At 45.1% G+C, this 15,536-nt stretch overlaps 1 protein-coding gene across 2 annotated transcripts; it reads right to left on the bottom strand.

Annotated features, from left to right (window-relative positions):
* Positions 1–3,653: 3,653 nt before the first annotated feature.
* Positions 3,654–14,908, bottom strand: LOC310962109 (breast cancer metastasis-suppressor 1-like protein-A). Of its 2 annotated transcripts, none has more exons than XM_083934479.1 (10): positions 14,703–14,908; positions 14,399–14,489; positions 12,823–12,950; positions 11,951–12,030; positions 11,592–11,688; positions 11,304–11,393; positions 11,101–11,165; positions 10,969–11,008; positions 9,328–9,457; positions 3,654–7,044 (listed from the first exon to the last, which is right to left on the bottom strand). In XM_083934479.1, exons 1-10 carry the CDS (start codon positions 14,836–14,838, stop codon positions 6,927–6,929), a joined length of 975 nt encoding a protein of 324 aa, XP_083790605.1. In that variant the 5' UTR covers positions 14,839–14,908; the 3' UTR covers positions 3,654–6,926. The 2 variants fall into 2 exon arrangements, with proteins under 2 accessions (XP_083790605.1, XP_083790606.1); XM_083934480.1 differs by having other exon boundaries at positions 10,969–11,003; positions 11,102–11,165.
* Between the last annotated feature and the right edge of the window lie 628 nt (positions 14,909–15,536).

Here is a 15,536-nt window from a genome sequence, read left to right as displayed (position 1 = left end):
CTCTCTGGGTCAACTCCCTCTCCTCACAGCACTTTCAAAAGCCCTGCCATTTTGCCTTGTAGTCAGTAATGTCTGCATCTGAGCGAGTCCATCCTAGGTACGTCCTTAAGAGGCTGCTTCAAGTTGAGCACTTTGCCAGTCATGACAATCACCTGAGACAACACTCCCCAGTATTAGGGAGTTAGCTTGCGTTAGCTGGGATACTTTAGCATATCCATCCATCATCTCATTTCAAGAAGTTGACAGGCAGTTCCTCCTGTCTGACTCTGACAGCTAAAGAATCAGATAGGGAGGGCAGTGGTGGGGGTTAAACCGCCTTTTTGGTCGTGTCCCATGATCAAAGGTGGATGATCATGAATGGCTCAGGAGAAGGAGTCATGCTTTGAGGCCTGGTAATCAAGACTCCCACTGCTCTGCTGTCTCCTTGAAATGATTCTACAATTGAAATGATTCTACAATTGCCATATTCTTCTGGTCAACAAAAGGTTCGTCGGGAAAGAGTTGGGCACCCAGGAAGACTTCACTATCACACTAATGTGCACAATCATGCCCTGCCATACCTGAGATACTCCAATCGTAATTTGTGGAAAGAGTATATAAGAAGCAGTTTCTGAATGGGTTCTGTTGCACAAAGACAATTCCTGTTGTTTGAGACACATTAAATCCTCCCAAGTTGTTCCATGTTTTTGTCCCGCGTTCTTGTGAAAAAAAAGACTTTGGACACAGGCAAGAGCACAGGGGTATGTCACAGATGCCAAGACACAGTGGCAAAGCACTATCAAGGGGATGCATTCCACTGCACAGCATGCTGACTGCTCAGTCTTCCTGTTCACTTATGTAAGATCTAGGAAGCTGGAAATAGGGGCAAACGTGTACATACACTTGTGGGGAGCAAGCTAACCAGGAATAGGGCTGGTGTGTCATACACAGGAACCTCAGGAAGTCCTAAGAACAACACAAGCTACACAAGGCTGTATGCACTTCCATTGCTTGCACTTCACTGAAAAGCGGGTCTTTACAATGGACACAAGATGCTGGCAGAAGCATACTCACGGGTGGCACCAAGGTCATCCTTTGGGTAGATACCGAATATCTGAGTTGTACATTATTTTGTAGTGGTAACAAATGACAATGAAGTGTGAAAATAGCTATGCCTGAAGATAAGATGGACCTTTTGGCAGCTAGGTAATTTAGAATTCTGAAGTTGGCTCATGCACCTGTTACTCAAGATACTATAAATGTCTTGTAATATTAAGTTACTGCATTGTTTTATACAACTTCAATTTAACATGTGTCCCCTTGTGAGAGTAAAGTTTCTTTATTAATGCTTGAGTTTGCCAAATCACTTTTCTTTACTTGACAAATGGAACAATTTTGTGAAAAATTTCTGGCGAAAGGGTGACATGCATGTAAACGAAATGGGTAACTGAAATTCAAAATGTCAAGGCTTTTTTTTTAGGTGTGGTTGTCTTCCCGCTGCTCCGTTCCATTTGCAACCAGTTAGAAACCCTTTTCAGTCGGTCAACTCACATGGAATAGATTAATATATAAATGCAGAATATGTACAGCATTAATGTTAATGTAGTTTCTGACCTCGTCACTCCCCAGAAGAACATCAGAGTGGGGAGTGACTTCTACCCTAGCGACTAAGGGAATACTATGCATCTGCACACATTACCCACATTGCCATAACAAGCTGTAAATGAGTTTGTTTTCTATGTAGAGGCAAATCAAACGTATCATTAAAAGGCAGCAACTTGATGCAAGAGACAGTGGAGACAGTACAGTACATGATGGTAATGGTGAATTCTAGGCCACTGACACACCCAGAGAGGTGACACCATTTAGAACAGAGGGTGCAGGCTGCAGCTCTGTCCACTTGAATATACTTTACTCTCGTCTCTCCTAGTAATTCTGATGACGAGTCGCTTGCATCATTCCTTTGATGTTAACTTATGGATGTATGCATTTAACATTCTCTTACACAATCATCATCAAAGGTACACGCCCACGCACTGGCCCGGCACACAGCACATGCATGCATGCACAGAGACCCACATACACAGTCTCACTCTTTTGAAAAGTCGTAGCCATGCACACGCACATACATCACACAGAGGGGCAGGGATATAAGTAATTTAGCACAGTGTGACACTTTCACGGTCTAATTAGCCCCAGTATTGCAGTAAACACGTCCCAATAACCCTCCAGTTCTGGTTACTCATTAAGTATAGCTAGGGCTGAAGATGCCCAGAACCTTGGGACAAGTATCCAGATCCAACCACCATCATTAGACACAAACCACACAAGGTAACCCTTTCCTTTGCGGTTATTTGCATACGAAGGGCACAAGATGTCCATTTCTGACAATATTCTCACATACATACACACACACGAGGGCGCATTCATGATGGTGTGTGTACATATTGACAGGAGAGTGTGTGAAGCAGACTTGAGGAAAGCTTCAGAGAGATGCTGCATGGCGTGTGGAGACACAGACAGCCTCGTTGCTTGCTTGATGCTGCTGCCTTTGACGCGGTGATGGGGATTTTCCTCTTTTTCGCTCTCCCTCTCTCTGTTGCGGTAGCAGACGTGGCCAGCGAGCTGTGATCAAACTGTGCCTTCATCCCTCCTCTCTCTCTCTCTCTCTCATCAGCTGTAGGGCTTCAGCAGCAGGGTGCCCCAGATTCACAGACCCCCCTCCCCCCTCCTTCCATCTAGAGCAGAGGCTGATTCCTCTCCACCGTGGAGCACCGCTGACACCTTCTGGCCAGGACAACGGTATACAACAAGGAAGTGCAAGGAGGCCTTATTTGGTGGTTTGACATGTAGGATTTTGAGAATCAGATTATATTTTATAAACTTCATGGTGTTGATCTAGTGTGGCCATGTGGTAAACTACAGCAAATAATTTCCATTTAAAAACACCAGCTTTTGTTATTAAGCTCCATCTAAAAGGGGGAAATTCAACCAATTAGCCTTTCGATTGATTCCTTTGAATTTCTAGCTGCACGACCACATCTGATCAATATTCCCAATAGCTCAATCAAAGGTTGAAGTGGTTCTGCATGAGGTGTCTGAGGCCAGGCAGAGAGACAGTGAGGGGGGGCAGGAAAATGGCACATCAGCATAGATCCTGAATCAATACCAGTATGTGGAGTTAATCTAGTGAGTGTCCCTCTGGCAGAAATAAGTGACTGAAAGGCTGAACAGCACAGCAGACCAAAGAGCCATTATCAAATAGGACTAGCTCAGCATGTTTCTCCTAAATACGCTACTTTTTTTGTTTGAGGAGTGTAGCCAGGGTTCAGCAAACCTCAGGGGTGACTTTGGGTTGAGCGCCGTCAGGGACTCTCTCCTTTTGTACACTGGAGTATTATATAAGATAATATCTGGGCTTCTTTGTGCACGCTAGGCCAAATCTAATAGGATTATTTCAGTTATATGCAAAGCTCTGATATTTTTTTTTATCCAAGGCTCTTAAGTCTAAGAAAAGGAAATTAGCTTGACTCAAGCTGAGCGGTGCGTGTTGATACCGTAATCATCTAAACGCACGGACACAGGTGCAGAAAAGCCTTTTCGAGTACAGCAGAAACACCCTTACACCTAAGTTGAGAAAGAAATGCTCGAGTGCAGGGTTGACTCTCTTCAAATGGTACAAACAAAGTCTTTAATCAGCTGTACATGCATTGGCACAATGTCACGTTTTTTCTTTTTTTACCACAAATGTGGAAAATGAACAATAATGCATAAAAAGGTAAAAAAAGAAAAAAGAAAAAGCAAAACAAACTATCAAAAGTTCTACTCGGTGGATGCCACATCCGGCTTCACAGACACCTTGTTCATGTAACAAGCACCTCTCTTTACAATACTGTTGGTATGTAATGGTTTTTGAAACATGTGTGCAATGCTGGAAATATTAGGCACCATAAACACAACACAAAGCCAGATCCGCTTCATTGGATCAAGCGTTATTTACATTTATGTCATTTACAGTATGCAGAGGGCTTGACCGGACGGATTGTACACACAAAACAAAATCCCTTCATTTTCGCTTGCTCGTTTTTCTGTTGAGGAAAACTTTCACTGACAACAAGAAGGAAGACAACAGGGGACGGGGAAAGAGAAGAGACAAGCAGAGAGGACGGAGGAGGGGACATACTTTGGAGTTTTCAAGTGGAACGTTTACACTGCTGGACTTTAACCATCAGCTATTTTAATCATAGCACACAGAAATGGGCTGAATAAAACAACAAGCAGCCCTGAAAAATGGCACTCTGGATTACAAATTTGAGGCTGTTACTGTTATCATTAATATGCTGATATGAGCCCAACACCGCAGACAGAGACGCAGCTCACACCTGTGGAGCAGAACCTGGATCAAGTTCTGCAGTAGGCATTATCAAACGCATGGCAACATGATAAGAGACAGAGGGAAGAATCACAGTGAAGTCAAGACTAACACAGTCATCTCTATAAACAGGGCGCCTCCCGTTACTGTACGCTGAAAATACAGTTTGAGTCTGTTGGGAACTACGCCCATTTTCAAAATTCATACATGTTATTTCTACAATCTGAGGGCGCACTCACACTGTCCGTCCGTCCGTCCCGTGCCGCGTGCTTTAGGGTCCTTGTCCCCCCTCCAGGCCCGTTGGTACTCACACTACCTGGGCCTCGGAGAATGCTTCTTGCTGCCTATACGTCATCACGCCGTAACACGTCACACGCATAGATGACGTCATGGCGATGCGTGGCTTTGTTTACAAATCTTTCCATAGACCTCGTCGGCATTGTTTTATATGTCTGCACGTGGTCCGTCTTTTTTTCTATGTCCGAACAGGCGAACGCTCCTGCTCATACACGTGCAAACATGCTTTACAAAAGCCCACCTCTCCCAAACGGGCCGTGGACTGCAAGCATACCGCTCCTAGACGCAGTACGGTTGCACTCACACTGGTCAAACGAACTAGACTTTACCCGTGGAACGTGCTTGGGCATGGGGAGGATGGACAGTGTGAGTGCGCCCTAAGACAGTCCAAAAATATTAGTGAACATGAACAACTGTCTCCCAAATGCAAAAACTAAAGTGTTTGAACTCAAAGTAGTGATGTCATCAAATAACGTCTTTGTACACACAAGGGTTTCAGCTCTGTTATCAGAAAGAATCTCAATCACGTGACCACTCGCGTTCACTGGGCATGTGCGCGCCGGTGTACACAGGACGCAGATTGTTACCGTGTGGCTGAAAATGCAGAAAATACTTTCGAGAAAACATAATAATGGCAAAAAGTAAGACCAGAGATTTCTTTGCTTTGACTGATGTCAAATTGGAACTGTTCTGAAAGTGCCACGAGTGTTGGGCGGTAAATGCGGCGATTGATTGGGAGTCGTTGCTTGGCAACGGCGGCGATATTAGAGCAGTACTGGGAGAATTATCCATGGCCGGAGAAAGCCATGGCAAAGGAAAAGGAGTACACATAAGAAGGATGAAATCACAGAATGTATGTAATGAAACCAGGCCTAGCTAACTGATAAGACTGACAGTGACTGATAAGAAGACACCATCAGGTAGTGAGGCTCTCTGCCTCATCATTTCCAAAGGTCGCTGCTCCCATCCGTCCTGATTAAAACGCAACCCTGGAGTTTTCAAACTGAAACAGGAACAGCAGTATTTCAAAATGTCTGTTTTCGCGGCTCAAAAGTCACCGGAGTAGCGTGGACCCAAAGGCATTATGTAGCAAAAGATAAACGTTTTAAAATGAGAGCATAGAAGTGGGGATGTGCTGTCGGCTGAGAGCACCCGGGGAAGTGAGTATACGTGGACATTTTCCGTCTTTCCTTATCTTCAGAGCTGAGAACTCTACGACAGAGTAAAGCTCATATGAGCACATAAAAAATACTAAATCAGTCTCATCTTGGTTGTCTATGGCGCGGCTCCACACTTCATACACGATGACATCACACGTTTGAGACTTACCTCTCTGGTTTCTGGATTTGAGAGAGAGCAGCTCGTGTTATAAACATTGATTCAAACTTTCCCAGGCCACGGAAACTGAATTCTCCGTTTAGGCGGTGTTGCCCTTTAAAACATAGTGCTGAGTAAATGACACTAAAAACATGAAAAGATCATTTAGTACAGTGGCTCCCCAAGTGGGTTTTAACGACACCCCAGGGTGTTCTTGAAGAATAGCTTCATTTAATCTCACAACATAATCGTTTCTTTAAAAATTGATTAATCATTCTTTATCTCCATATTGACACTTGTGCATATTTTTTTTTTTAATTAAATGAAACATTTCCTCAAACTAGAGTCCCTGGGGATTGATTAGGCTCCATGGAGCGTGAAATTCAAGTCTAACCGGTGCGCCCGGAGAGGAACATCAAACACACTACTGACGACACCCTCGCCTGGATCGAGGTTTCTCACTCTGTCACGGACCTGCTTCGGTCCTCTTTGTTGGTGCTAACATGGAACAGAGTAAGGCCTCACTGCATTGATACTGATATAGTCCAGGACAGGCATTGTCTTGTCTCAGAAAGGCACGTGACTGAGCGCTGCGGTTCAAAGTTCACTACTGCTCCGGTTCCTCGCCCCTCTTCGAGCTTGTTTAGCAGCACTTTGCATTGATCTCCGTTCCAGAGAAAATGACACTTTGTGACCTTGTCAATAATATCCACATACATACATATTTACAGAGAAGATCGTCTCCTTAGTCTGGAAGGGTCAGTTGATATTTGTTTGTTTCTTGATACTTATACACAGAGGGGTGTTGGGGTGTGTGTGTGTATGTACATATGGCAAAAATGTAGAAAGATACCACACGGAAAGGAGACAAAAGGAAACACAGCAGAGATGATTTGTACATATGTGTGTGTGTGTGTGTGTGTGTGTGTGTGTGTGTGTGTGTGTGTGGTAAAGTGTGTCTCTAAGAGTGCTTGATAGTGTATTTGCCTTTCTGCAGCTGGGAGACGTACAGCTTTGACTTGGTGCCGTCCAGTCGTTTGAACCACACCTCGTCGTTGTTGATGGTGGTGATGATGGCACTGCGTGACACAAACACACCGCAACGTTAGTGCGACACCGATTCCTGATCCTCACAACCGACACAGAGGGCGTGCACGTGACGTCGCTGTAGGCAGGAGGTCACAGACTCTATACTGAACTCAACTCTCTGATAAATGTCCCGTAGATCTCCAGAGCTATTATATGATCGATCGACATGATTGCTTTCATTGTGGAGTGTCCCGGCTCAGGTTAAACCCTTTGTAAAGCGTGGACAAATGCATACAGAGAATTATCTCATTATACGATCAGGCGCTCAAAGTAATGGATCAGAAACCTGTTGGATGGCACCAGTGCCAAATCTTTAAGAAACATAATTTACTGGGTTTCGACAGCTTTGTAAGCTTTTCGTCTATAACTTGTTTTCAAGTGTTTGAACAACCTCGCTCCAGAAATACTGTAAACAAACAGAACAGCAGCATCAGAACTGGGGGCGGCAACAAGCGCAAATTGTAGAACAGAGAAACTTAGAGCAACATTGGGACAATCATCCTTCACAGTGTTTGGCACCAAACTGTGTAAAACATCACCACCGGACATCAACACACTGACAGAGCTCAAGGTTTTTAACACGCACGTAAAACAACGGTTGAAACTGAAAAACGCCTGTGAACACTGACCCTCAAACACAGGGCAAGTGCACACACACACATTACCTGTTGTCCCTGTTTTTGTCATTATATGTGTGTTGTAGTTCACATTCTGTATTCTAATGTGTGTGTATTGTGTTTAGCTTTGCTTGTGTAGCTTCTTGTAAAGGCCTAACCAGGGACAGGGGCTGCAAATCAATCTTGACTAGAAACCCGTGTGCATGGCATCTATTTTATACTGTATATGAAACAATGGACGATGTATTTGTCCCTGCTCGATAAACTTCTAATTCAACTAAAAAAAACGTCTCTTCTGATCTTAAAAAAACAGGAAATAACAGGAAAATAAATAAATCAATCACTTTAAAGTTGCTTTTTTGGGGGGGTTTAATGACGTGGTATCAGATTGAAAGGCTTGTGAATGTAACAGGTTTCCAAATATGACCAGGGTCCAGACGTTTTAACAATGATGTACATGCTTTTTCATGTGTAACAGAATGTGTCCTTCCCTAACACATACACATGGTTTTCTAGAGCGATCAGAGGCTGATTCAGGTGGAGATGACTTATTTTGGATTTCCTGGAGTAGGTGGTGTCGCAGCCACCCACCCTGTATTTATTTTCTCCAGCTGTGAGTAGCTTCTTCATTCCCTTTGTGTGTTGCATTGTGGGAGAACTAAACAGCATGCTCAAGGATCGACCATATTTAGTCTGCATACTGAGCATGCTTCGTCTGGCCCCTGGTGCTCCGTAGCATAGATTTTATAAGTGTCTGGACCTCTGCTGAAGGGATTAATAATAGAGCCAGGCTGATATATCTGTCAGTCGGGCCTGAAACTATCACAGACATATCGGAGCAGACGTTTTCTTTTATGCGTCAATGTGCAAACTTTCAGAACATATAATGCAGAAAAGGATGCAGCAATGAACTGATATTGACTGATTGAACATGATGTTTACTTAGCCATTTATTTGATTGATTGATTGATTGATTCTTTAGTTTCTGATTTTCATTCTGAACTGGGTGACTGTAGTACACTGTAAAGTACTGTATATGTAGTAGTAAGTTATTTATTTCGGAGAGCAGCCTTCGGAGCACCTTTTCGGAATCATATTGGGGCAAAATCCACATAGAAAATGTCTAAAATCCCATATCGGTTATTATACTCAATAAACATATTCACTCTTTTGGTGTTTTGATGACTGGATCTTCCATATGTGTTCGGTTCAGCTCGGTAGCGACCTGATGAAGGAAACTTTCTGGCTGCGTTGTGTTATACACACATCACGATGTCCAGATCCCCCTATTGCAGTTCTACACGTTCATATCAGCCACCTGAGGCATTGGAGTGACCCCTACGCGGTGCTGGGAGAGGCTGCTGTGCTGTGAAAAACCGACATCAATGCTCTACTCACTGAGAGTCCGGTCCTGACGACACACAGGGCACAGAGAGCAGAATCACAATCCTTCAGCCTAACACTCACAGTGTCTCTCTTTGTTTGAATCCATCCGCAATCCTTTCCATGACAAACGAACCCACCGTGTGACTGAAACCCAAACACGTGACGAGTGCACATGTCGTTTTGAGTCACACTAACTCACTCGTGCTGGAACCAGAATCCTCGCTCCTCTGGTTCTTACAAAGAGCAACAAAATAAAACATGCATACACACCTAGTCGGGTACTCGTCCTTCCTGTTGATGCAGATGGCCTGTCCCCTGCAGAACCACTGGTTGTCGTAGAAGAGTCGACCGTCCTCGAAGCGCGCCACATGGTGATGTCGGTCAGGCTTGACTGCGGGGACTGGAGGCAGAGAACGAGAAGTGAGGCAGGGACAGTGCAGCTTTAAAGAAATACAGCACAGAACGGAAACTCAAGTCAAGCTGCAGCTTACATACAAAACGGCCCAGATTCAGATAATACATTATTATATGGACATATTATTAAGAGGCTTTTAATAAAAAGGTATTATGTGTATTTCAGTGAAAGGTGGATTCTTCACACACATCTTAAACCTGGTGACAGATGATATACTATACTAGAGGTCAGCAACCCTGGGCACAGGTGCAACCATTGGCACATGGTAGCTTAACCAATGGCCCACTATAGCAACATGTGTGGGAAATGATGTAATTAAAAAATGATGTCCTGGTGAAGCTTCATGAAGCCTCTTCTTTATTTTAGGAAGCCGCTCGACGGAGCTCTTGGTTTAAAGAGAAAAGGCTCAAGAACAGGTAATTTGTTGTGCTTTTAACCCTTTGTTGAACAGTGAGTGCCCTCTGCTGGACTCAGAGAATAAAGAAAATGTTTAATTTAGCTTCATGAAGCTTTGTTTGGACATCACTCCTTTTTCCCCTCCTTCATTCACGAAGAATGGCCCAACTATAACTCTGATTGGCTAGTACAGGGGTGGGCAATCCCGGTCCTGGAGAGCCACTGTCCTGCATGTTTTAGGTTTCTCTCTGCTCTAACACACCTGATTCTAACGATTTGCTCCATATCAAGCAGCTGAAGCTCGTCACAGTTTGATTATTGTTAGACTCAGGTGTGTTAGACTCAGGTGTGTTAGACTCAGGTGTGTTAGACTCAGGTGTGTTAGCCTCAGGTGTGTTAGACTCAGGTGTGTTAGACTCAGGTGTGTGTCAGACTCAGGTGTGTTAGACTCAGGTGTGTTAGACTCAGGTGTGTGTCAGACTCAGGTGTGTTAGACTCAGGTGTGTCAGACTCAGGTGTGTTAGACTCAGGTGTGTTAGACTCAGGTGTGTTAGACTCAGGTGTGTTAGACTCAGGTGTGTTAGACTCAGGTGTGTTAGGGTAGGGAGGAACCTAAAACATGCAGGACAGTGGCTCTCCAGGACCGGAATTGCCCATCCCTGGGCTAGTACTTCTTCACAGATAGTGGCACAGGTAGGGGGGGAGAGTAACGCTCCTGGGGCAGGCTTGGTTGTGTAGACACAGTGACCTTGACCTTTGACCTCCAAAATCTTATCAGTTCATCCTTGAGTCCGAGTGGACTTTGTGCAACATTCAAAGACATTCCCTCCAGGGGTTCCTGAGATATCGCGTTCACGAGAACGGGGCAAACGGAAAACCAAAACACATAATACCTCCGGTTACGGATTTTGCAAAGTCATAAAAGTAAAGAGGACCGGGACCAGGACAGAGACAGATGAGGAGGTAACTTCTCTCTTTTTCAACTATGAACTTGAGGACTCTGAAAAGCATTGAATGGGCCTCTCCTGCTTAACTGCGGGTCGATCTCTCTGCACTCTGCCTGATATTGACTGTGACCGAGGATGAGGAGAAACTCTTACCATCCGCCTTCGCCCTGTGCGGCCCCAGTGATGCCATCGCCTGTGGGGGAGGGGGGGACAAAACAGACACAACTAAAAGCTCAAATCACAACACGTTCACAGAGTGACTGCCCGTGTGCGTTTCCAAAATACCTTTCTTATTGCGGTCCAGTCTTCCAGGATATCAAGATCCTGCAGCATGTAAACGATATACGGCCGTAAAAGAGCAGTTAAGGGAAAATGGACAGGGATGTGGTGAGAACGTAACAGAACGTGACTGAAAAGCTGCAGAGAAATGCGTTGCGGATGAATGATGGGAGGAAAAAGACAAGGACAGGACTGAGAGAAAAGGATATCAGACACAACAACGGGCTTCTTCTTCTTGACGGGGCAGAATGGGTCTTTTTTCTTGTTTTTCCGCGAGTGCAGTCCATCGTTCCATAACTCTGGAAGCAAAGAGGAAAGAGTGCGGAGAGGATAAACACTGGGATTCTGTTTGTTCTCCCTTTACATTTCCAGCTGTGTAATCTTTGCATCTCGTTGGTTAATATGCTGTCTTTCAAGTGTTTACAAAAATACTTAATTATCTGCTGCTCATTATCAAACGCTTTTCTCTGGATGTGACTGCGAGCCCTGGTTGGTACCTGAGGTGATGTCAATACTGTGTCTGTCTTCCTCCAGTCGTCTGATCTTCTCCTCCAGTTCACTCTGCACAGTGTCGAACAGCAGCAGCTTCTCACTCTGGGAGACAGAAACGAGAGGTTTGGAAAAGCATCGTTAAAACTTCATCTCCAGAAGAAGAAGTGACCGGCTGGTAGGCTGGAGGCTGAACCCCGGCCTACAGCCTACCAGCAGGTCTTTTTTTAGGTGGCGGAGGCTGTGGCGAAAACTAAAATACCTAAAACGACAGTGGGTATCCAACATTGTGGGGGATGTAATCTATTTGAACAGAATGTGTTTTGATGCGGGAGCCTAAACCCAGACTCATCTGTCGACCACTCACCTCCCAGTGTTGGCAGGCAGCCTGGATCTCACACTCGTACTTGTTCTTCACAGAGTCCAAGCACAGCTCCCTGTAGATCCCTGGGACAAGCATTTCAACATGAAGTCAGTCTGAGGCAGCCAGCGGAGGCAGAGATGAGATCGTCTTTAAATCAGTGACTACCGTATTTTCCGCACTATAAGTTGCACCTAAAAACCTTCAAATTTCTCAAAAGCCTTATATATGGACCAATATTGAGCCACAACAGGTCTCAACTACGGTGAGCAGCCGCCGACTCTATTTTCCCCCGTAGAAGAAGTAACGCGCGGTGCATGTTGAGATATACGACTGCGTGAAGCGTGCCGTTTCATTTCCATGTGTGTGTTTGTGTAAAGAGCCCAAAATGGCTCCTGTTAAGAGACACGCTTACGACGCAGAGTTTACACTCAAGGCCATTAGTCACGCAGTAGAACACGGGAATAGAGCAGCAGCCAGAGAGTTGAACATGAACCAATCAATGGTGCAGAAGTGGAGGAAGCAACAAGACGACCTCCCGACTGTTGTGTTGACGTTCCCTTTAGCGCAGCTCCATCTAATGGATGCAGAACGTAACCCCAGCCTCCACTGTAGCGTCTGTTCTATGCTCCTTATAATGCGGTGCGCCTTATAGTGCGGAAAATACAGTACATACCCTTTAAACTACAAAAAAGACATTTTTGCCATAGTCCAGTTTCTTTTACATATGTAAAATAACGCATCACGACTCACTGTCACTCACCTGGCCTCACCGTCATGACTGACATGTAAATTTAAATTCTGTCCCATAAGTCATATTTAAATGTTGAGGTGTATTGCAGCGAAGCCTGTAATATAATAATATAACATTGACCCACCTGCTACTTTGGTCCTGATCTGCATGTTCTCCTGCAAGTTGGCTAAAGGCTCCAGGTACTCCTGGGCACAGCCAGCCATCACCTCCTGCAGCTTGATGTCCACCTGGCTCAGACGCTCCTTATACAACCTGAACACAGCAAGAAAAACATCCATTCATGAGCCTAAACTGGCGGGAAACTCCAGCGTAAAGTCCAGATCATTCTATCAGCATTACAGTGAGTTTAACTATTTGAAAATATGTTTTACAATCGTTAAAAACAGTGGTAAAATGTTAGAAATGAGAATTAAATTCAATAGGTTTTAAATGGTGTACGCCTAGGCTATGAAGGAAAGTACCGTAGAATAAAAAAGAGTTACAACCGCCCTGATTTCCCCTCTCTCACTGGGGAGACACACAACATTAGGTGAAGGCTGATGGGAACTTACTGGGGATCGACACATATGGGTTTTTTTTTAGGGCTGATACCGATTTTCCCCATCGACCTTAGCCGATGACCGATACGGACTGCTGATTTTCTTGAGCCGACATTTGGAGCTGATTCTCAGGCTTTTAGAGGAGGAACGAGCTTAGCCTTGGTTGGGTGACGTCTTTAGACCAAACAAAACACGCCTTAGACATTACAATCCCTCTCTGAACTTCTCTTATCACAAGGTCTCTAAGGTCGCACTCACACTGTCCGTCCGTCCCGTGCCCCGTGCTTTAGGGTCCTTGTCCCCCCCTCCAGGCCCGTTTGTACTCACACTACCTGGGCCTCGGAGAATGCTTCTTGCTGCCTATACTTCATCACGCCGTAACACGTCACACGCATTGATGACGTCATGGCGATGCCTGGCTTTGTTTCCAAATCTTTCCGTAGACCTCGGAGTTTTTGTGCGTCTTGTCGACTGTTTTTTAATCTTTTCATCGACTAAATCTGCAGTAAACACTCCACCTCCGCATCACACCAACGTGAACCTTTCACCGCCATTGTTTGAAATGTCCGCGCATGGTCCGTCTAGCTGCAGCTAGGCGCGGTACGGTTGCACTCACACTGGTCAAACGAACTCCACTTTACCCGTGGAACTTGTTGGGGCACGGTACGGATGGACAGTGTGAGTGCGCCCTAAAACAGGGTCCACATAGGCCATAAAAACATTCATGAGTTATCTGCAAGAAACAGGATGTCCAGAAAGTTATTTACGTTTTCCATTAAGCACAAACATGCTATGCGCCAATCACATGATCAGGTTAAACAGAGCAGACACTGAACTGCGTCTGACCTGACAAAACTACGATTATCTCATCTCATCTCATCTTCAGCCTCTTATCCGGGGTCGGGTCGCGGGGGCAGCAGCTCCAGCAGGGGACCCCAAACTTCCCTTTCCCGGGCCACATTAACCAGCTCTAACTGGGGGATCCTGAGGCGTTCCCAGGCCAGTGTGGAGATCTAATCTCTCCACCTGGTCCTGGGTCTTCCCCGAGGCCTCCTCCCACTATGATTATGAATTACAAATACCCAAAATTCCAACAACAATACCATACACCTTAAAAAAACGCAAATATCGGCGATATATCGGTCCATCAAGGGAACTTACTGCTCCTTCAAGTCAGTGAACTGCTTCTCCAGGGTGGTCATCTCATCCAGGCACTCCATCCTCCTCCTCTCACAGTCTTCATCATCCATCTCTGTTCACAGAAGGACATGACAGCTTTAACAACAACACCACCACCACCACCACCCTGTGTGCTGCTGCTCTTATCCTCCACCACCACATCCTGTAGGTCGACATGTCATCATTTCCATAAAGCATCAGTGTCATATGATGAACCCCCGTCTGACAGACAGGCCCATGACATTAATGTAGCTGTGTGTTGATGTTTGGGGCCTGTTTATCCTACCCGAGCTGTCTCCATCTTCGGACACGGACGAGCTAACAGTGTCCTCCTCGTCCGTGCTGCTGCCGTCCTGCTCGGGAAAGTCCACCTCCATTTCTTCGTGGTTACTTTCTTTCTTCTCCCGGGAGTGAACCGGCATCGCGGCCTCGAGACAGTCCGGTGTTAACGGGGGTGGAAGTGTCGTCCGTTAGTTTTCACCCCGAACACAGAAGCAAACGGACCTCAGGCGGCTAACCGGTTAGCTAGCCCGCATCCAGACAGCTGGTAACGCAAACATGGCCACCGCCGGCCAATCACACGGAGCCTTACTGAGTCTGACCAATCAGGTGTTGGTATGGGCGAACGGTTGCTAGGCAATGGTTTTAGGGACTTGTAGTTTGTTAAAAACTTTTTTCTGCGCAACTGTTGGTACAGGTATACAACCAGGCCGCCATGTTTGTTTTGGTTTTTAGATGTAGGTAGACATTAAAGGTTGAATATGTACATTTTTTATTAAAAACTATATATATATATATATATATTTTTAAAATAAGACACCCATGGTGCGTGTAGCGGATGAAAGTATTGCTTTTCCATAAAAAAGATATGTTTATAAAAAAGATTTAGACAGGTTTGACATTAGCTGTGTTCAAAAATCGTTCTCTATCACAGAAGTAGTGCACTATTTAGTGTGTACGCCATTTTGTAGTGGCGTTCGAGTTCTCCGTGGTAAATTTCATTCACTATATTATAGTCCACTATAAAATACCCACAATGCACAGCTAATTTGAGCGTACATACGATGTACACAACATTATACTCCCGTGTACCACAATGCAATGCGGTTTTGTTTTACCG

Source organism: Echiichthys vipera, assembly GCF_963691815.1.
Source record: "Echiichthys vipera genome assembly, chromosome: 19".
Classification (NCBI taxonomy): domain Eukaryota; kingdom Metazoa; phylum Chordata; class Actinopteri; order Perciformes; family Trachinidae; genus Echiichthys; species Echiichthys vipera.
Note: the sequence above shows the minus strand (reverse complement) of the source record. Positions and strands in the feature narration are given on the sequence as shown.